Below are 21,284 nucleotides of genomic sequence, written 5' to 3' on the forward strand. Positions count from 1 at the left end.
TGATAGAACAAGTCCGGACGCTGTCACGTTAAAATGGGGTACCATATCCCTGATCATGCACTTCTTCTCACAACATTCATCCAGCCAGCTCGATCGCTTGTCAGTTTCCTAGCCTCACCTACTGCCAAACCTCTCTTCCTCACACATTCATCCACCATGCTTCTCCACCTTCTCCTGGCCTACTTCGCCTCCTCCCTCCTTCAAATTCTCTCAGATATACCTTTTCCACCACTCTATAGTTATCCATTCTCTCCACATGGCCATACCATCTCAGTGCACTCGTCGATTCTGGTGTCCACAGACTTCCTCATTCCACATCTTTCACGAATCACATTATTTCGTATCCTATCCACCCTCTGTACTCCACATACATTCCTCAGCAGTCCCTTCTCCACTGCTCTTACTCATGACTTTTCATTTTTATGCCACACCATAGCCTCACATCCATATGTTAAAGTTGGCACTAACTCCTTCACGTAAGCCTCGTGTAGCTGCAACACTCATGTAACACAAAATACCATTCATAACTGTCCTCTGCTCTCACTGTAACTTAGTCCTTCACATTATAACATTCGTATTCGTCTTTTGCACCTCATTCCTGCAACAAAGTTCTCTGACCAGTTCTTTCCACTCTTCATGCCAGCTATTAAAAAAATAGAAAAATATAATTCATATCTGTCTATCCTATTTTTGCAGAGGTCACAAACAAGTAAATTATCTCTGAAAGCGCTTGGCTACAATGTCGAAAATTTGCAGACCATCGAAATTACGTTTAGATTAGACAACAGCAGCGACAATACAAATATATATATATATATATATATATATATATATATATATATATATATATATATATATATATATATACATATATATATATATATATTTTTAGGAGCCATGATTCTTCCCTATTTTTCACTTTTACAAATAATTTATATTTATTCACGAAAGAATATAACAGTTTTTTAAAACTCTTTCTGCCACTCCACCACCTCTTCTAACAGCAGCATTTTTGTTTCACCTCGTAGTAATTCAACCAACACTACAACCCCCACTCCAAAGCCTTGCGATGGACCTCAGTGCTCGGTTAATGGTCCAGGTGTGTACGGCCACCAGTACTGCGACTGTCGGAAGCTGTACACCTGCAGTTGGTCCAAGTTCCACAAGAACCGCATGGTGACCCGCCAGTACCGATGCCTCTATGGAAAAGTGTACGACCCGAATAACAAGAGATGCACCTGGGACAGATCAGTGTGTACCTAACTCTGCGGTAAATCCTTGTCACCCGCAAGTCTTGTTGGGGTTTATTCTTGCTACTCCCTGACGATTTTATTCAGTTTCTCTGATGGGGTTAGAGGCAGCCTTCATTGACCCCTCAGCCACCAGGTACTCTCCTAAGCTAAATCAGATCGTGTGGTGGCAGCAAGAGAAAACTGCAAAAAGTTGTCACCATACTGAATAGGGGTTAAATATATCTTTTTCTTTTACTCAGGGAACGTCTTGCCTGTGTTTATTCTTGCCACCCCCATACGATTTTATTCGGCTCAGAGAAGATGCCTAGTGGTGAGGGGATAAATGAAGGCTGTATCTGTCCCTTCTAGTTCCGGACGTCACTCAACTGTATAAAATAGATCAGGAGCTGGCAAGATGAGAAAATACGGCATCGGACTGAAGGGACCAAGGAGGCTTCCTAACGCCTCTTCCTTACCAGTTTATTTTCCACATACGGTAAATTAATTTCCTCCTGACCAGCACATCCTTGTGGTACACAGCAAATTGGCCGGCTACAGGCTCTGGATCCTGTAAAATACGTGTACTAAAAAATTGTTACATTGTACTAAATATTATGTTACATGTATTATTTCTCTTATGGGCGGCACCTCAAGATTTTTTTTCTTTTTGGAGATATTTCTGACATTACTGAAAGGGTTAATGATGTCTAAACACCCAACAAGCTCACCAAGTTGCAGTGGAAGTAACGAGATATCTACTTTTGCCTTAAGACTGAAGTGTTTTTCTTGCTTTCTTAGCATTGTAACTATAAACTGGAGCTCTTGCATGGTACTCTGACGGCACTAATCCCTTCACTAATGCCAGAAACACCGACAGAAAGCTAAAAAAAAAAGTTCTTGGAGGAATTCATACAGACGACCACTGTTTACTCGGCGAAAACATCCGATGCGACTCACTTCCGACCATGAGGGGCCGCCAGAAAAGATTTTATAAACTGCGTACTCAGAATTAGGGAGAAACTGCCTACTTCCTCACCGTGTACTGCTAACGCTTGTACTACTAGGATGTTCAGTACTGTACTTTATTATGCAGAGTACAGTCAACAAAGAAAATCATCGGCCACCTTACTGCATTTTGAAATATGGGAGAAACATTGTGATCTATGCTTTACTGTGTGATTACAAGTGCTAATACTGTCTGGTAATTAGGACTCAAAATCCCATCAAACTCACAATCTGGGTGGCATATTATTTGAGGCTCTTGGTTAATAATTGCATTAATTTTGTATCTCCCAAACTCATTCATTTTTTACATTCATGGAACCCCAGGTGGCAGATACCTTTTTTCTTCACTGTACATCGATATTAAAAAGAAAATAACTAAATCGCACACAAGAAAACACTGAGTAACGTATGCAGAGTTAGAGTTAATGAAGAAGTGTTAGAAAGCCTCCTAAACTGATGAGAACACGAATCATATCATTAAGTTAGCTTGAAGTTCTAGTGATCACGATGTTATGCTATTTAGTGCACGGTTTGCAAATATATATCCATGTGTTGTTAAAGTTGTATATTTTGCCTATTTATTAACATGTTCAAAAGGAGGAACTGCACCCACATTTTGAACTGTTCCTGTACAAGAATTATGCCATATACTGAACTGTTCCTGTACAAGAATTATACCATCATACTGAACTGTTCAAATGGAAGATTATACCAATTTATTAAACTGTTCATATAAAAAAAGATATACCAACATATTGAACTGTTTATATGGAAGAATTATACCAGCTTATTCAGTTGTATGTTTGGAAGAATTACACTAGCATACTGACCTGTTCATATACATGCAAGAATTATACCACCATTGAACTGTTGATATGCAAGATTTATACCAATATATTAAACTGTTCGTATGTAAGAATTATAGAAATATACTGAACTGTTCATACGGAAGAAAAGACATACAGCCAATATAAGAAAAAAAATGTTAAAAAAGGAGAATCATGCATAGATAGTAAATCTAGTGGCGAAGCTTTTTTTCTATTTTTTTTTTAAGCTAGAGGTATTGTACCCATATTGGTGTTAAAAATCAGCGTAACATTGAATTAGGCCAAAGCTATTCGAGATTAGGACACCGAATATGAGTACTGGTGGTTTAAATTAGCAGATTCTTAATTAACCCCATCTTAAATTTGGTTTATTTAATGTGTCCCCTTGAGATTAGTAGGGCTTGGCTCCTCTTTACCCCCCCTCCCTCTATTTATCAGGACCTGCCTACGCCACCGAGTAAAGTTTTATTGTCATGATACAGTAATAATTTCAGTTTGTGCTTATGTATCTTTAATTAATGTAGGAGTAATTACTGTGTTATGAATTAAATCTAGATATCAAGTGGTTCATATATAAAATAACCAAGAATCTGAATAAAGTTTACAGCATCATAAATTGCCGTGTTTATTGCGCCCTCATCCTAACTTAGAAATATACTCTGCTATTGAGGATATAATTATATACTCTTGACCGGACATGCTACACAGTTTCCACGCATAGATACAGGCGTAAAGTAGGTTAAGTAATCGATGACTACAAGCGTCTGGTCCATGGTAGCGAGAATAACTATCTTTCTATCTACTCGTATAGCCAGATGCGTCAATCCCGTAATGGGTGGCCGTTTGTCCTTTGGGTTAGGTGTTTTACGGGGAGGGGCGCTAACCCTCCGCCAACCCACATGCTGGCACGTAGAGAAAATATGATGATTAATATTTCTGTAGTCCTTAAAGAGTTAAAAGGAAGAATTTTTAACCTTTGGACGACAGGCTGAAACTGAATAAAGGCGTCCTCGAGCTGAAGGGGTTAATTGTCCGCCTTGAAGGGACACATTACCACTTTAAATGTCGGCCATGGCGTGGTTCGGACCCAGGTCATCATCGCCGACCAGGAGACGAAGGTTGCAGCACTGAGCCACCACATCTCCCCGTCTTCTGAAGGTGAAAGCAGTGTATCAGTAGGGTTTTTGTCGCTTCCAGTTTCATATAGCACGGTACGAGAGAGAGAGAGAGAGAGAGAGAGAGAGAGAGAGAGAGAGAGAGAGAGAGAGAGAGTAGGGGGTCGAGGTAAGGCTATCATGATCCAGTCCTTTTAAGAGTACATGACCAAACTACTTCTCTTGGTAGCATTATAGGATTAAAAAGAAAAAAAAAGAAGAAAAGAAAAGAGAGAAAGAAAGAAAATCCAGCCATCTCTTAGGGATCGAACCTGCACTCTCACCATGGCCGTACCTCCGACCGGCGCGTTCTAACCACTGTACCACCAAGAACCTTAAACTCAAAACAAACACCACACAAGCAAGAACACTTTATTTTTTCCTCATTACATTAATTTGTGATATTATTTTCTCTTATTACCTCAAGAAGAGTATTAGACCAGTTCCATCCGATGATATTGTAAAAAACTATACTCTTGCTACCTCCAGACGATTTTCTTCAGCTCAGGAGAAACCCATCTGAACTGGAGGGGTTAAATCACAGTCCTCCTTAACCCCCGTCACTACTGGAGCTCCTACCTGCGCTGAATAAAATCGTCTGCAGGTAGAGAGACTAAAACACGTCATCGGATTCAAGGGGGGTTAACCTCTTCCCTTCGATGGCTTTCTTCGATTTACTTCTGCTGCCTCCAGACGGTTTTATTCAGCTGAGGGAGGACTTTCAGGACTGGAGGGGTTAGATTTAGTCCCCATGACCTCTTCTCTACTAGGGGTCTTTTTCCTGGACTGAATGAAACCGTCTGGTAGCGGCAAGAATAGACGACGGAAATAGGTCATCGCCCTGAAGAGGTTAATTCAAATATGTCTCCTATCACAACTACCAATACTCAGATCCGGTGTCCTAATTTCGTAAAACTTCAGCCTAATCTGATATTACGATGATTCTTAACACTAATATAAAGCACAGTACCTCTATCGATAAGACCAGAATTTATGAGAAACAGTAATGAAAACGGGGGCACTCAGAGAACCCAACACCGGTGCCCATCAATTTGTCCACTCTAATGGCCGAATATTTGTCTCTGCAGTGTGATCTTGACCTTCGACTAATTGCTCTCAAAATCCAGTTGCCTCATTCTTGCCTGACCCTTAACTCTTTCACTAAAACACAATTATTATTATTATTTTTTTTTTAGCTGGCATTGTCCTGTGACCTTGGCTTCTTACCTTATCTTGTGACCTTGACCTTTGAGCGATTATCTTCAAAGTCCAATCCCTATATCGTTGCCTTATCCTAAACCCTTTCACAGAGCTTTTTGTAAATCGGATAAAAATAGTTTAGGTTGAACTTATCATGTGACCTTGACCTTTGATTTATTGTCCTTAAAAGCAGTTTCATCCCTACGTGTCAAGTGGGGTTGGTGGAGGATTAGTGCCCCTCACTGTAAAATAATTAACTCTAAACCCTTTGCCACTCCGTTTGGGATACATGGCGTCTGGCAATGAATGAATGAAATGAAAAAGCAGTTTGTCAACTCTTTGGCTGGTCCTTAACTCTTCCAGCAAGCTTGGTTCTAATATAGTGTATTTTAGAACAAAACTGTTTAACTTTGTTCACACACAGACACAAGGGTCGAACTTTGAGCCTGTTCTGTGACCTTGATCTTTGACTGTGTGTTTTCAAATTTGAACACCTTCATTCTCGCCTTACCCTCAACTTTTTCATCAAGTTTGGTCTAAATCGGATAAAAGCCTTTTGAAGTTGGGCTTACTAGGTCAAGAATTAACCTGGCCATGTGATCTTGACCATTGATCTACTGTATTGTCCTTAAAACACTAGGGCAACCCCCTGGCTATCCCCCTTCCAGTCCACCTATATTGCTCAAAAACGATAAAAACTGTTTAAGTTACTTTGCTTACACACCCGCACAGACAGACACTCACACACATAGCAAAACATAACACCCTCCGTCGCCTCACAAGGACAGGTGTAAAAAGACGTGTGTTTTCTTACCTGTAGGCTACTCTAGGCACAACTGAGATAGCAACTGTCAACACGGTAAGCTTTAATAGTACAGTCTCCGCCATATATCCACATTGCTCCAAGCGAGACTAATTATGCTAAGAACTCGATGCGAAGCAATGGGTGATATTGTAAACCATGTTCTGCGTGACACAGGAGGCTTTGCAACACCTCTTCCTTGGAGACTGATTTTGCATATTGCATATTAACTTGTTTGTATGTTAGTTACAGCTCTTTAACACAGATGTCATTTGCCTTAATAACGTACATGGCTATACTGGGGTTTAATGAACGGAATAAATCTCCATTGAACAAGTGTTACGAAATCTCCAAAGCCACATAGTCCCGTATTTTCGTCGGGTAAGGAGGCTCCCTAACACCTCTTCCTTTGCGATTTAGTTTTGGATATAGCTTGATGAAATCCTTTTGTACGTTATTTATGCAGTGTATGGCGATGTTTGAAGGATTTACATACCACAAAAGAGGACAGTAAGGTGCAATAAGCAAAATAAATCGCTTGGGAGAAGGCGTTAGGGAGCTCTCTTAACCAATGAGAATACGGGTCAAAGATACGACCTCGAATGACTCCAGTGACAAGTAATACTGCTTAAAAAAAAAAAAAAAAAATCCCATCAACCTTTTCAATACGATGACGTCTGATTCATTTTAACCCCCTGGATCCGCTGATGTTATTTTTCTGTTTATTTTTGTTACCACCAGACGATATTTGCTCATCTTAGAAATGATCTGTAATAGTGAAGGGGTAAGGGAAGTCTGCACCTAACCACCCCAGACTGAAAATCCTCTCTTAGGGTTTAGGTCACGCCAACTGGAAGCAGCATAAATTAAAAAAAAAATAAAATAAAAAGAGAAAAGAGAGTCATCGGCGTGAAGTGCTGAAGGGTGATAGCTTGTGGTGAAGTGATTAATAATGTCCATTTCTACTCTCTCCAGTAGGAAAAGCCTCCACTACACTGAAGTAATTATTCTGAACAGCATACGTCATCGTAGTGAATGCGTTAACCTTCTGTTTTGATTTACTACTTCAGTCTTTTTATCCTCCTACTCTCAGTGCCACTCCTAAGCTGAATAAACTCGTCTGACGATTTCCTGCAACAAGGTATGAGTCTGTTGTCGTGCAAGGGCTAAAACAAAGGTACAGGTATCAAAAATATCTAACATTACTAAAGGCTCTGGGTATTGCTCGGATATCTGCATTACATCATTAAATGGCATGGCATTAGCCGTAACAGTCGACATAAATGGTGAGTTCTCTAGTGCTATAATGTATGTATGTGTATTGGTTATTCCTTACATGACGGGAGCCAACTCTTAAGATGAACAAAGTCACTTAGTAGTTCATGTATTCAACAGGTCAACTCTGGAAATGTCTTCCTCTCTATTTCCTACTTCGATGACCTCCAGTCTTTTTTTAAACGCTGTGTGTCCAGGCATCTCGAAATGAAAGGATATTGAGTCTGGCTCTGTAATCTTGTTTTTATTTTTTTCTGCGGGGAACAATCTTGGGGGTTTCTAGCCTTTGATTCCTTCTTCCTTGCATAGCAAAAAAAAAAAAAAAAAAAAAAATAGAAGGTACCAGTTTCATCTCGGGAATGTCTTTTTTTTTTTTTTTTTTCTGGCTAACGTCAGACGATTTGATTCAGCTTAGGTAGGACCTTCCTGGCTTAAGGAGTCAAACTCGCTGGACTGTTTTTAACCTAATGAGAACATGAAGCCAGTCTTAAACTAAACGTGATTCACTGGCGGTAGTAAGAAAACTGTTGCTTCTCACGTCTTTCAAGAGCTAAGCAAGGATTCCACGTGACTGTTACATAAGAATGCTATACAGCATTAGGCTCATCCTTAGGCAGATAAAGCAGATCATTGGAAGTAAGCGATATAGATGGCGGGTTGACTTCATTAGGGTGGGTGTTGAAGTGAAGGTCGGGCAGTTGTGGCGGGGGGGAATGTAGCGGCTGGTGGTGCTGACAGATGATGGGCAGGAGGTTGTGGCAGGGGAAGGGGACAGGCTTACCTCCTGTCCCCACACTCACCGTCAGGCAGTCCCCGTCTTCCCCACTCACCTCCCCGCTTAGCACATCACCCGTCACCCACCGCCACTCCGCATCCACCAGTCTCCCTCCTATCCAATATGTCGAAGGGACAGGGGGCAGGGCGAGGGTGAGCAGTGGCAGGGAGGGGAGCGGCAGAGTGGTGAGGTCCCCCCCTGCTTGCCTGCACCGCTCCCTGCCTTCTTCCCAGGGTGCAGGAGGTCCGGGCAGCACAACGACACAGCCGCCCCCCACTGGTTGGTAGGGTGGAGGACATACCTGCGATGCTGCCCTCACCGATGCTTCCACCTGTAAATTTATCATTGTAAGAAAAGGCTTGGTCCTGCGTGCTAGATTAATGGCTCTTTTCCACCTCACCACTAATTTACCTCAAAGAGTTGTGTCAAAATTCTTACCAAGGGTCTCTCTATAACAATTATTTGGCATATATATATATATATATATATATATATATATATATATATATATATATATATATATATATATATATATATATATATATATATATATATATATATTATTCCAGACGTATGTATATGAGACCCTACAGCACTGACAAAGCATAGTGTGTAAATAAACACGTCAGCCAGGCAGAAATGCAGAAGTGATTGCGGGAAAGAATAGTTTTCCTAATCCAGGGAATATCGCCTTCTATTATTTCCCAGAGTAACAGACAGTACAGGGTCCTGTGGCACTGCGACCATGTGAAGTACACCAAGAGATATCTAAAAAGATTTAAATGGGAATGGGATGTGTTTATGTGTGCGTGAGCCGGTCGGCACTTGTATGAACAGTGTTGGAAGTCACTGAAATATCTAGTACTGCTATTCTGAAGCACATCTGTTTACAGAAAACGTGCCAGTGCTACGCCGTCTTAAGCTGAGCCTGGTTTGGGCAAGTTAAATAACGACGCAAAACTCTCCCTCCCTGCTATTTCCTTACTTACAAAGTTGCATTTGTAATCACTGAATCTTTACCTGGTCGAGCCGTTCATTTAGCGATTCGGTGACGTCTCGAAGCACGTCCTTGAGCTGATCTGCAGTGGACTGTGCTGAGGTGACGGCTGCTGATGAGATGCTGGTGACGGCGGCGTCCAGGTAACCCAGGGAGGAGCGACGCAACTTGTCCATAGTGCGGGAAGACTTGGCCAGCATTTGTCGCACGCTCTCCTGAACACCACTCTCCACAGACGACATGCGCTCCTCAACCTGACAACACATGTAACATCACTAACCCCTTTTGCACCATGACTCTTTGTTTATTTCCTCCACTTACCAGTACATTCGGCATCATGAAGTAGGAAAACATGATGCCTCCATAAATATTCTGGACCCAGAGATAGTATTCTTGTGTTTATGAAAAAATGATTAATGACACACACATTCTGAAGTTATGAAGACTGTAGGAAAACAATGAAGAAGGTCCAGATCAGTTCAGATGTCTGGAAATACTGTACATCTTTTCTTCTCCAGTTTGGGTTTCCCTCTCCTATCCTGATCGAAACTGTTGGAATTTCGCAAACATACTTTCAGTATGGGGATGTATTAATTTACACCTGTGTGAACTCATGTTGATAAATGGAAATTCTTTTTACTATTAATATGGCAGCTGAAATACTAAACAGTAATACATTGGTGCTGCAGGATGAGAGTGGTTGTGAAGAAGTATTGCTACTAACCTGTTCGGCGTGCATGTGGAGGCTGGTGGAGAGGTAAATCCTAAGGCCAGCCAGGCGGTCCTCCACCTCACTCAATCTCGCCTCCACAACCTCCTGCAGGCTCTTCATCTGGTAAGTAACAGCCAGATCAGTACTTGTGCCACCACTACAATCACTGATTTATTCCTATTATTCCTATAGCCCTGACAAATTTATTTTACACTAGAAATGTTACTACAAGTCTGTAAATGTTCATCTTGTATACGAGAATCCTTGTCTGACGCACGGGAATTGTTTTGATGGCAAAAGAACATTGTTTTGGCCGCATTCATTTATTCATTGCTATGTCGTTTCTTCAGTCTAATGCCAGTTCTTACCAGCGAATAGGGTGAGTATGATCCAGAAATAGGAAGAAAGCATGCAAAATTAGGTGAGCGATCAGAAGAGTGTCCACTGAATGGGGCTATATCTTTCTTCTTCTTTGTTTGTCCTTTTCTTTTGCTATGTTTCCCATCCTTCCTGTCACTTTTTACTACTCTTCTTTCCACTTAAGATGGCTCTACACTGAGTGACAAGTGTAATGGTTTCCTGTAACGCAGGAAACCGTTTACAACCCTGGATGGCATCAATATAACCAAATTCAGGAGAGTGCATCTCAGTACTTAACTCATCAGTCCACTTCTGTCACTTGTCAGCTTTTGTCCTCCTCATTTTCCATTCCTCCAAAACACAGTACTTTCAGAGTATCTATCATTATTATTTTGTAAGTGATTATGAAGATAGTGATAGGCATGGATTACTGAACATCCAGACCCCTGCCACCAAATTCACATTCTGGCTAAGATCAACGCTAAATCATACCTTATCTGACTTAGGTTTGAGGGAGACAGAAAGCCACATGGAATACAAAGACAGGACATAGTTATCAAAGGCAACTCCAATGACTTCTATACCATCTGAGCAACAGTATCATTTCAGCAACACCGTACATGCTCACCGTTTCCTCCAGTAAGCGTGAATGTGTGGTGTCCAGGCTGTAGCTGGTGGGAGCGTCACTGTACTGGTAAAACTCTGTGCCGTTGCTGCTGCTGGTGCTGACGGTGGTGGTGGTGTTGATACTGGTGGAGTTGGTGGTGGTAGTGGTGGTGGTGTTCTGTGGAGAGAGGGGGAGAAGCTTTAGCCGTTGTATTGTTATTTACGTAAACATAGTCGACATTAGCGTTCTCCTGGTCCTACGCTCACTCTTAGGCTCCTATACTTATTCTCAGACTCCTATGCCTCACTCAGGTTTCTATGACTCACTCTCTGCTGAATATCATACGGCGTTAACCGGAACAAAACACTTGAGTTGTACCGATTATGAGGATGGTTAATGGTGACAAGAGATGATACTCAAGCCCCCATGACTAACTCTCAGCTGAATATAATCGTCTGACTTTGGCTGGAATGGAATATGAGAGTCGTCCCGGCCATTAAGGGGTTATAAAGATACTAATAACGTTTACGAAAATTCCGCAGTGTACGACGTCAAACAAATCGCTAAGTAGGATGTGTCTGAATGCTCGTAACCCCATGAGAATGCGTCCCTTCGACTTGTGAGGCTCCTTAACGTCTTTTCCTTAACAGTTTATTTCTGCAGACGGCACGTTGATATTCTCTTGCATGCTGTGTGGTGCTGGAGAGGAACACCTTCACGGCACCGAAATAACGGCTGTAAAAACGTCCCCCAACTCCTTCCCTATCCCCGAAAAGGAGAATGGTGGACTGCAGGAGGAGGGTAACTTCAGCCTGCAGTCCATCAGGTTTATGTGTAGATGAGATTGGAGCCACAACAACAGAAGCAACAAGATATAAAATAAAACAGCAACAACAACATTATATTATTTGCAGACAATATACAAGTACAATGATATAATTAACCTGCAAAAGACTGATAGGGAGTGTCTGTCAATATTTGTCTTGCAAAGTCCACTGTAAGGCCGGATCTTCTTAGGGGGAGAGTGATATCCAGAATTACCCTTCCTCAAGCTGGCCAAGTCCGATTCAAGAATGGATGCACTGTGAGAACGATGCATGTGAAAGTTGAAGTGTGTGTGTGTGTGTGTGTGTGTGTGTGTGTGCCAAAGTCTGTGCATAATTATCAGTAAGGAATGCAAAACAGATAAATGAGAAAAAATACTAGAAATTCTCCTAAGCCCACAGCAATACTATCCTCAGTCTCGGGCTAAATTTAATAAATCATCCTTTGCTCACAAATATATCAACATCATATTTCTTCACCCGCATTTCATCCTTGCTTCACGCTCACTCACTGCTCTTCAGAGGCTGGACATTTAGTGAGTCTCTGTAGAAACTAATCAGCCACGAAGCTTAATTTAGTGTCTATGTAGTTTACTCAGTCCTACAGTTAGATTTGTCTCCGTAGAATGTAATTACTCATAGACGTGAATCAGTGTCCACGGAATTTAGATAGGTGTTTAAATTTATACAATCTGAGTTATATTCCATGACTTCTGGTATCTGTGAATGTAAATAAAAGTGAATTTCTCTAGAGTGAGCCTTGAAACTGCTATTCTATTTTGTTTTCGTCATCGTGGTACTAAATATTAAAGACACACGTTATCGTACTGGAGTTGTTAAGGATGCATAGTACGTATTCAACTTTTCATTTTAGTATACATAATTTTTGCATGGAGAGCGTCCACTTCCCTCGCTCTTCTTCCTCTCTTCAAAACAGGCAGCATAATACAAACTAATATAGCTAATTTGACAGATCACACCCACAGCATCTTTAAATAATGATGGTGTGATTGAAAACAAGCTCCATCAACCCTCTCAGAAGCAGCCATGTCCTTCACACAACGTACACAACACTTCACCTGACCCAAAAATTCTCCAGGGGACGCATCATTTCCCTCAGGTAAATAATGAGGACCATAAACAAGGAACCAGTCTCAGGTACGGCCAAGTCACTGGGTACAGACCACTCCATCTGAACATAACCTTACCCACGCAGCAGCTGAAACTATTAATATATATCACTAAACTTCACGTATAGGTGCGAAATGAAGTGTAAGGGAAAGCATAACTATTGATCACTGTCACCACATTAAACAGGAGTGTCGCACCGCCTAATGTGCCGCTCACCCATTAAGATTGCTTCATCAGACAGGCTTTACAAACACCGCCGATGTCATAGTCTATCACAGCACCTGCTACACTTACGACGTTTCTGAAGAACAACAAACTGTGCCCGTTTTTGCTTTAGGCAGAAATACCATCACAAATCTATCCATATATCTATCTATTTATCTATCTATCTATCTTATCCTGTCTTATAACACAGCACATTGAACTAAGAAGTGTGCCATACGGTGCTAGTGTTTCCCGTCAGTGGGTATTTTCACTTGAGAGTTTGTACACATGACCCTGACCTGATTGCAGTGTTTACAGGAGACCTACACATGAGCCACATACACTATAGTACCCCCCACCCTCATCTAGTGGGGGGTGGTGTGTTCTTCGGGGTGGCTTTGTTGTGGATGGGGATGGGTATTGGTCTATTATGTTTGTGTTTTTTTGTGCGAAATATAGTTGTGATGATGGTGATGATGATGAGGATGATGAACTGCTATATTTTTTTGTGGTGCGGAGGCTTTTGATGATGATGATGATGATGATGATGATGGTAGTGGTGGTGGTGATGTGGATTTTTGTCGTTTGTACTGGGAAATAAGCATAGGATAACGATGATGATGAGTATGATGATGATGAAGATGATGATGATGATGATGATGATGATGATGATGATGATTACTAAAACCATTACTATTTATTAAAAGAAAATGGATGATGATGACAACGTTCCTGCCTTCTCACAGAATAGTCACATAAACACATTAAGATTCAGGCATAACTGAGGAGGTTTATGGTCGATCGGATAACAGGGAGTGAAGAGAGGGTGGTCAAGGGCGTGTGATGCATGTAACCGCTTTAATCCAGTGCCGGGCTGTGGCGAGGGACGCCTTCATGTGGTGGCACTGATATAACCACGCGGCTCCACTGTCGGGGCATGCAAACGTCCCTTAACTCCCTCCCCATCCCCCGAGAGGAGGATGGTGGCCTGAAGGGGGAGGGCAACTTCAGCCTACAGTCAATTGGGTTCATATTCAGATGATCCTGAGGTTACTACAACGACAGTAACTACAACAAAGACACTGACAACAACAACAACAACAACAATAACAACAACAACAACTACTACTACTACTACTACTACTAATAATAATAATAATAATAATAATCCTATGACAAATTTCTTACGTCATGTTGCCTGCAGACGATTTAAGTAAACTTTTAGGAGGGATCTGTGTTAATAATGGGGTCAATGAAGGCTATATCTGACCCTTTGTATTCAAATGATCTAGCCTGTTTTAAGAAGTCGCCTGGTCCTGGTAGGATTATAATTAAAATCTGGTCATCGAGTTGAAGGGGTTTATCTCTTCAGCCTGGTGACGCGTATTTTATTCTTGCTTCCTCCACACCCGTTTATTTAGCTTCGGAAGGACTTCTATTATTGAAGGGATTAATGAAGTTTGTATTTGACTTTCTAGATACAAAAGTCCATCCTACATCGGATAAAATCGTCTGGATATTGTTGTTGTTGTTGTTGTTGTTGTTGCTGCTGCTGTTGTTGTCATTGTTACTGTATCCTTAAGCACTCCCTGGCGTAAACCCAGAGGACTGCAGACTGAAACGGGCCTTTTCCCCTAATCCACCATCCTCTTTTGGGTGGATGTAGGGGTCCCCGGCGTTGCTCATGTCAGCCACGTTACGGATAATTAATGTAAAGGTAACTCCATGGATAATATTTCACGGCCCACCCAGGAGGGCTAATTGTCTTCAACTTCACGTACAACTTTCATATAAATCCCTCTCCCTTCGTTCCACATCTCTCTTGTTTAAGGTAGCTTCTCCGATATTTTCTTGAGGGTCGGAGACAATGTTCGCTCTTAGGATACATTTCATTCCTATTCCTTAAAAACTGAGGATATTTCTTAATCCCCGACCCCAAAGCATGGTTTCTGTGGTACCGGATAATTAGCTTCGTTTTTCCTTTCATATGGAGCTCGTGACCTTCCTCCGGGCCATATCAATTCCCATGCAAATTTTAGTAATGTATTTCAAAAACTGGTCATGCAGAGCTGACAAACAAGCAGACAGACAAGCACTGTGATTTATTATACAGATGATACTGAAGAAGTTGTGGCATATTAACTGAATTTGAGATCGTTCCAGCTGTATAAATCTGCGTGAGGAGACCACAAGCCCAGTATGTAGCACCGGCACAGCTGCATGAAGGCGGAGCAGGGGACGGGGTCGGGTCGGTACAACAGCGTCCACTTGAACACAACATAAACAGTGCGGCGGGACGGATAAACACAGGTTCTCCCTCCGTCCCTCTGACCTCACCACTGCACACCAGATGGCAGGGCGAACGTAAGGTAGCCGACTGTCTTGTGTTTCACCGTCTGAACTCGTCCTTAGTTCCTCCTTGTATCTGTTCTACTCTCTTCCTTGTATCGGTCCTACATTTTTCCTCTACGTATTTCTTCTTCTATCTGTCCCATTCTCTTCCTCCTTGCATCTGTCCTACTCTCTTCCTCCTTGTATCTGTCTTACTCTCCCTCCTTGTATCTGCCCTACTCAATCATCTTTGTCCTTGTATCTATCCCTTTTCTTCCCTGTATCTGTCCTGCTTCCTCCCTCATTGCCCTTGTATCTGTCCTACTACTTAATCCCTTGTGTGTACCGCCTTACTCTCTTCCTCCTTGAATTTGTCCTATTCTCTTCCTCCTTGTATCTGTCCTACTCTCCTCCTCCTTGTATCTGTCCCACTTTTTTCCTCCTTTCATCTGCCCTAAGTCCCTTTTTGAATCTGCCCTACATCTCCACTGTGCGGTTGCGTAACCTAACCTGCCTACAGTAATTAAAGGATAAGGAGATGGTTTAGCCTGTGAGGTGGAGTCAAGCTATTGAAGGCTCAAATGGCGTGTACATGACTGTTTATTGCCCACCATTTCATTGAGCAAGGTGTTTGACAGGATGTTAAAAAAAAAAAAAAAAGGGCGATAGCAAGTTTAACCTCTTCAGTCAGATGTATTTTTTTCCTGCCATCTCCAGGCGATTGTATCCAACATAGGAGAGGCTTGTCGGACTGAACGGGTTAGATATCACCTTCAGTACTACCGGTCTTTGCTAAGCTGAATATAATCGTCTGGCGGTAGTGGGAATTAGATAAAGAGTACATCATGGAATGAACGGGATAAACGCTGCTGCGTAAATACTGGATAACAGCATTTCGTTGTGAGAAAGGCTCAACATTATCCCAGAATAAAGCTACACAAGCTGTGCCTTGCTCTCTGGGTATAGTAGTGGGTAAGATCAGGGATGACTCCTCATGCAAAGCCACTTCACTTTTACGATCGCATCCTCAAGCTCTTCAGTACCGTGACGTCTTATCTAAGTCGTACTTGATATCAGACAGTTATTTACCCCCGCCAGCAAAGTTGGAAGAAAGTTATGTATTCATCCGTGTCTGTCTGCAGGTTTGTCTGTTTGTGTACAAGATATCTCAAAAAGTTGTCATCGGATTTTAATGAAAGCTCGTGGATAGGTGGGCAGTGGATCAAGGAAGAGTTTTTCAGGATTTGAGGTGGCTCCGGATCCGGATGCAGACATAAATAATAAATTTTGTTGACTTTGCCAGAGGTATGTGCTCTCTGAACTGTAACAGGGTGGACTAAGTTCGTAGAATTAATTGATGGTGTGAGACTGTAAATGCATTTGTCTGGTAGGAAAGACAAATTTCAGCGGTTAATCTTAAATCTTATTGGCGTTGCCGAATGTATGCACGCTCTGAGTGCATTCTAGTTGCTTTTACTTTTGTGCTTCGGGGAGACCCCTCGAGTGTGAGAGTCTCTCCTAATTTCGCTAAGCTGGATAACAGAGATTAGGTGTAGACAGGCCCACAATTCTGACGTCATTAATGGAGCATAATGATGAAAGCATAATTAGGTAGGTCCTTACCTCCGCACTGATCTGTGTACCATAATAACATGGAAAACTAGCTAGCCATCAGTAACTGAGCCTCATAATCAATGGCCGTGCCACACTTTCTCGTTGTATCTATCCTTTCGCTGTGGTTGGTTCATTTTGATATTTTATTCAGGTTAACGCCAGATTTTGTTCCGCTGGAAGAAATCTTAGCCGTCAAAGGCCTCGACAACTATCTCTTTCAGCTATTAGTTGTTGTTGCTTAACCTCAGTGTTTACCCCTCGACCACAGGCAAGCAACTGCTTTTATGATGCCGTCCTATATACGGTAGCAGCCCCTTGCGGTAGACGGCGCCTCACCAGGGTCCTTCCCAAGATGAGGTGCTGGGTAATATGGGGAGGTTTAGCTCTAGTGTGGACGCCGCAGGTGCTCCACCCAGGTTGCACAGCTCCACCATGTGTAGATTCTCCTTCAGAACCTCAAGTCATCGGTAGATTTTAAACAGGAATATATTTTGTTATCAGTTTATCTTCACTTGACGGAACTGGACCACACCCACAACTTCAAAACCAACTCACGGACAAAATGTGATGGTTTATAGGTGTGAAGTAGGCATGAGTCTCCTTGGTTACAAATCATATCGACCCCCTCAGCCTGACAGCACCTGGCCCATAACTAAGCTAGAAAGGATTATAGATCTTTGTCAGGTTATAAGTAAACGTGCTGCAGTTACAACGAAACATTGTGGCAAGGATGTAGAGCAGTACTGGTGTTTTAGTCTGCCTTTGAGATACGGGAAATGGCTGCAAAGGGTCGAAACTCTCAGCAAAGTTAAGATGGATGAACTAACCTACCCAGCCACCGCACACGCTCTGCTGGCACTGACCTGATCCTTTTGAGGCTGTGGCTGTGGATGCTGCTGCTGTGGTTGTGGCTGTGGCTGCTGTGGCTGTGGGTCGTGCAGAAGGCAGAGAGTTGGGGGTGCAGGGGGCTGGGCAGAGAGATTGGCCAAGGTGAGGTGGAGGTCGGTGGAGGTGTTATGGAGGTGGTCCAGGGTGAGGGAGAGCCTGGCAGCCAGTGTGGCCAGGGTCAGGTTGGCTGTCTCCAGAACCTGCCCCGCTAGGCCCTTCGTGTGCAGCTTCACGGCCGCTGACAGAGTAGCCTCCAGCCCTCCTACACGAGCCTCTATTTTCCTGTACACGGCCTGCGACTGTGCCTGCACTTGTCCCCCCAGCGCATCCACGGCCGCAAGAAGTGAATCCCGCAGGACACGTTGGCGCAGTGATGATGTATGCAACAGCGCCTCTAATCTCTTATCCATGGCCAAGTTTGACACCCGAATCCTGTTGATGACTGCGGCCACCATGCGCTGTGTTGCGTTGGCTGCGGGGGCCACGGCAGCCTCCAGCTTCCCTATTGCCTCCGTCCAGCCATTGCACCTCTCACTCCCATTTACGGCTGCCTCCACCACCTCCAGTAGATGCTCCCGGAGGTCCATCAGCGCCGTCTCACCAGCCTGACTCAGATTCAGGTGGTGAGCCTCAAGTAGCACCCTGACAGTCTCTCCCAGCTCCCCGTCACATGCCTCCACCGGAGCACATTCACTGTCATTCTCCCTGCCTGCATTAATCCTGGCCTCCAGTACCTCCATCTGGTCTAACCTTTCATCCAGTGCCTCCACCACCTCCTCCATCTTGGCCTCCATCCTCGACTCTGCCTGAACCAGCTGTGCCTTAACTCCCTCCTTCAGGTCCGCCACTTCAACCCCGTGCCTTGCCTCCACGTCTGCCAGTCTAGCCTCCAGCAGGGCATTTCTGTCCTCCAGGCCCTGCAGGAGGCTGGTTATGTGATCAAGTTTGGCCTCCAAGGCGTCCACTTTCCCCACCTTCGCTATGAGGCCATCCAGCTTCCTGAGGGTGGCTTCCTGCCTCACGAAAAGTCCCGAGAGGGGGTCAGAGGCTGTGTCGGAGGGGTCATCTGCACCCACCGACACCATTAGCACCACCAAAGTCAGCACCACAGAACCACAACCCTTCCGCCCCATGTCCGCCGCGCCACTAGATTCAGTCTGTCTACCGCCAGAGCGACAATGTTTACTAACACCGAGTCAACACAGGCCCGGGCATCTCACACACTACCTCATCACGCTCACTCACAAGGGATTGATTTTTTTTCTCCTCAGACTCTGCAGGTTCTTAGCTTACCAAATAAACAGGTTTCACCCAAAACTTTAACTTTCTTAATCACGGGCCACACAAACGTCCCGAAAATCCTACGGACGAAGGACCAACCCCCCAGAAAGAAAAATCAAGTCAAAGATCACCCCCAAATTTCTTCCACTTAAAGTCCCAGTCCCAGATAGCGGTGTGTTTTTATTTCTGTTTCTCAATATTTTTATTTGAAAAAAATCGTCCTTTTGGTGTCCTGACGAAGGCAGATGAGGCGAGGGAGGTGGTATCGGGTTGGAAGCAGAGACGGAACTGAGGGAGGAGGGAGGGGAGGAGAGAGAGTGTTGTGGGTGAGGAGGGAGAGGAGGGGAGGGGAGAGAGTGTTGTGTGTGGGGAGGAAAGGGAGGAGTGTTGTGGGTGAGGAGGGAGGGAAGGAAAGAGAGTGCTGTGGGTGAGGAGGTGAGGATTGTTTACAAGGGGGGAGGCTCACAGGACAGCCACTGTGATGCACCACCACGCACTATCAGCTGCTCTCCTTGTTCTTGTTCTTGCTGTTGACTGTCTTCATCTCTAGTGGTGGCTGTACTACAAATTTTACCTAGTGACAGTCCATAGTGGCAGCTGTGTTTTTATTTGCAGCCACAGTATTATATTATTGTTGGTACTCCTCACTTTTTAGCCTCTTAGAATGGCACTAATACCAGCCTCCAATCTGGGGCTGAAAATCCCCCCACTGGGGGTGGGCTATAAGGGAAAGTGAATGAGTGAGCCTAGGGTAAAATATTCCTGGCAGGACAAATAAGCAAAACCTCAATTGAACATTACACGTTCACAATCGTTGGCTATTGACCAAATATTGCACGTTGGGGACGATGTATAACCAAGTCATATACCCTGTACTGTAGTTCCTTCACCTTAACTTGGACCAGGTTCTCTTCCTTCACCTTAATTTGGACCAGCTTCTCTTCCCTTTGCAGCTTATTCAACGCAGTCCAGTGGCAAGAACAGACAATAATACAGCTCTAATGATTTCTGTGGCGCATCTTTGTGGCTAACAATGTGTACTAGTGTTAATCTTTTGTTACACCTCAGTCTTCAACATGGATTGGTGGTATTATTTTTTTCCTAATCAAAATCCAAGTTATGAGTGAGAAGTCATCGTTTGTTTCCGAATCATGGCCTGGTGTTCGGCGTAAGAGCTGGATGGTGGGATGAGTCAGCCATGCAGCGCAGTCCCGGCATCAACTATACTCAAACAGTTTGTACACAGCCAGTAAACAGCAGCGTGGTGGAGTGTGACGTCACGATATAACATCACACACACACACACACACACACACACACACACACACACACACACACACACACACACACACACACACACACACACACACACACACACAAACATACGCGCGCGCGCGCAACAAGAGATAGATGCAGCCATGAGGTAAAGCTGAATCACCAGGCGTAGCGAATGCAGGACACAGACATCGAAGCGGCCTGGATGTTTGTTGACCCAGTGTGCTGGCGGTCTCACTCACTCACTCACTCACTCACTCACTTGCTCACTCGCTCACTCACTCGGGAAGGAACGCGGCGGCAAAAGAGTGGTGGTGGTGGTGGTGGTGGTGACGGAGGAGCTGATGGAGACCTAAGATGTCGGATCCTTGCTGGCTAGCTCTCCAGTACTTGTCTGGGGTTTGAGCAGGGATTATTACCTTCCACTAGTTGCCACCTTTTGATCGTGTGTGTGTGTGAGTGTGTGTGTGTGTGTGTTCCCTTCTTGGCTCAGCACTTGTACTGGAGGCAGCTTTGTGCACCCTTACTTCCCCTGAATGGTTCAATCCCACCTGGGTGCTGACATTTAATAGAGCACAACGGTATGCCCGAACGTATCTTCACACATGTTCGCACCCTGTCCCTCGATGATATATACAGACTCTCTCACTCACAAACACAGCGACTCCAACAACACAAAGTTCCACATGCACTTGTCTCCCTTCGCTCAAAAACGAGTCACTTCTCCAGGGACAAAATTTGGTGTTCATCAGTTGCCCTTCAGACCCGCAAAACTCGGCTTGATCATGTA

The 21,284-nt window shown here is 43.7% G+C and overlaps 1 protein-coding gene across 1 annotated transcript; it reads right to left on the reverse strand.

Moving 5' to 3' along the window:
• Positions 1-1,394: 1,394 nt before the first annotated feature.
• On the reverse strand, positions 1,395-19,071 carry LOC145392151 (uncharacterized). Its single transcript, XM_080266601.1, has 6 exons — positions 17,914-19,071; positions 9,992-10,099; positions 9,291-9,521; positions 8,089-8,601; positions 1,750-1,800; positions 1,395-1,433 (listed from the first exon to the last, which is right to left on the reverse strand). The coding sequence occupies exons 1-6, from the start codon at positions 19,069-19,071 to the stop codon at positions 1,395-1,397; spliced, it is 2,100 nt and encodes a 699-aa protein (XP_080122727.1).
• Between the last annotated feature and the right edge of the window lie 2,213 nt (positions 19,072-21,284).

This window comes from Coenobita brevimanus, chromosome 21, assembly GCF_032717465.1.
Source record: "Coenobita brevimanus isolate Jiangsu-jjx chromosome 21, ASM3271746v2, whole genome shotgun sequence".
Taxonomy (NCBI): Eukaryota; Metazoa; Arthropoda; class Malacostraca; order Decapoda; family Coenobitidae; genus Coenobita; species Coenobita brevimanus.

Bases quoted from the DNA above. Each gene is read 5' to 3' on its own strand.
- LOC145392151 (XM_080266601.1), bottom strand. From the start codon at position 19,071: ATGGGGCGGAAGGGTTGTGGTTCTGTGGTGCTGACTTTGGTGGTGCTA. The intron at 9,522-9,991 runs GTTAGTAGCAAT...ATGTGTTGTCAG, and splicing joins TCCACATGCACGCCGAACAG to GTTGAGGAGCGCATGTCGTC. The intron at 8,602-9,290 runs GTAAAGATTCAG...ATAAATTTACAG, and splicing joins TAAATGAACGGCTCGACCAG to GTGGAAGCATCGGTGAGGGC.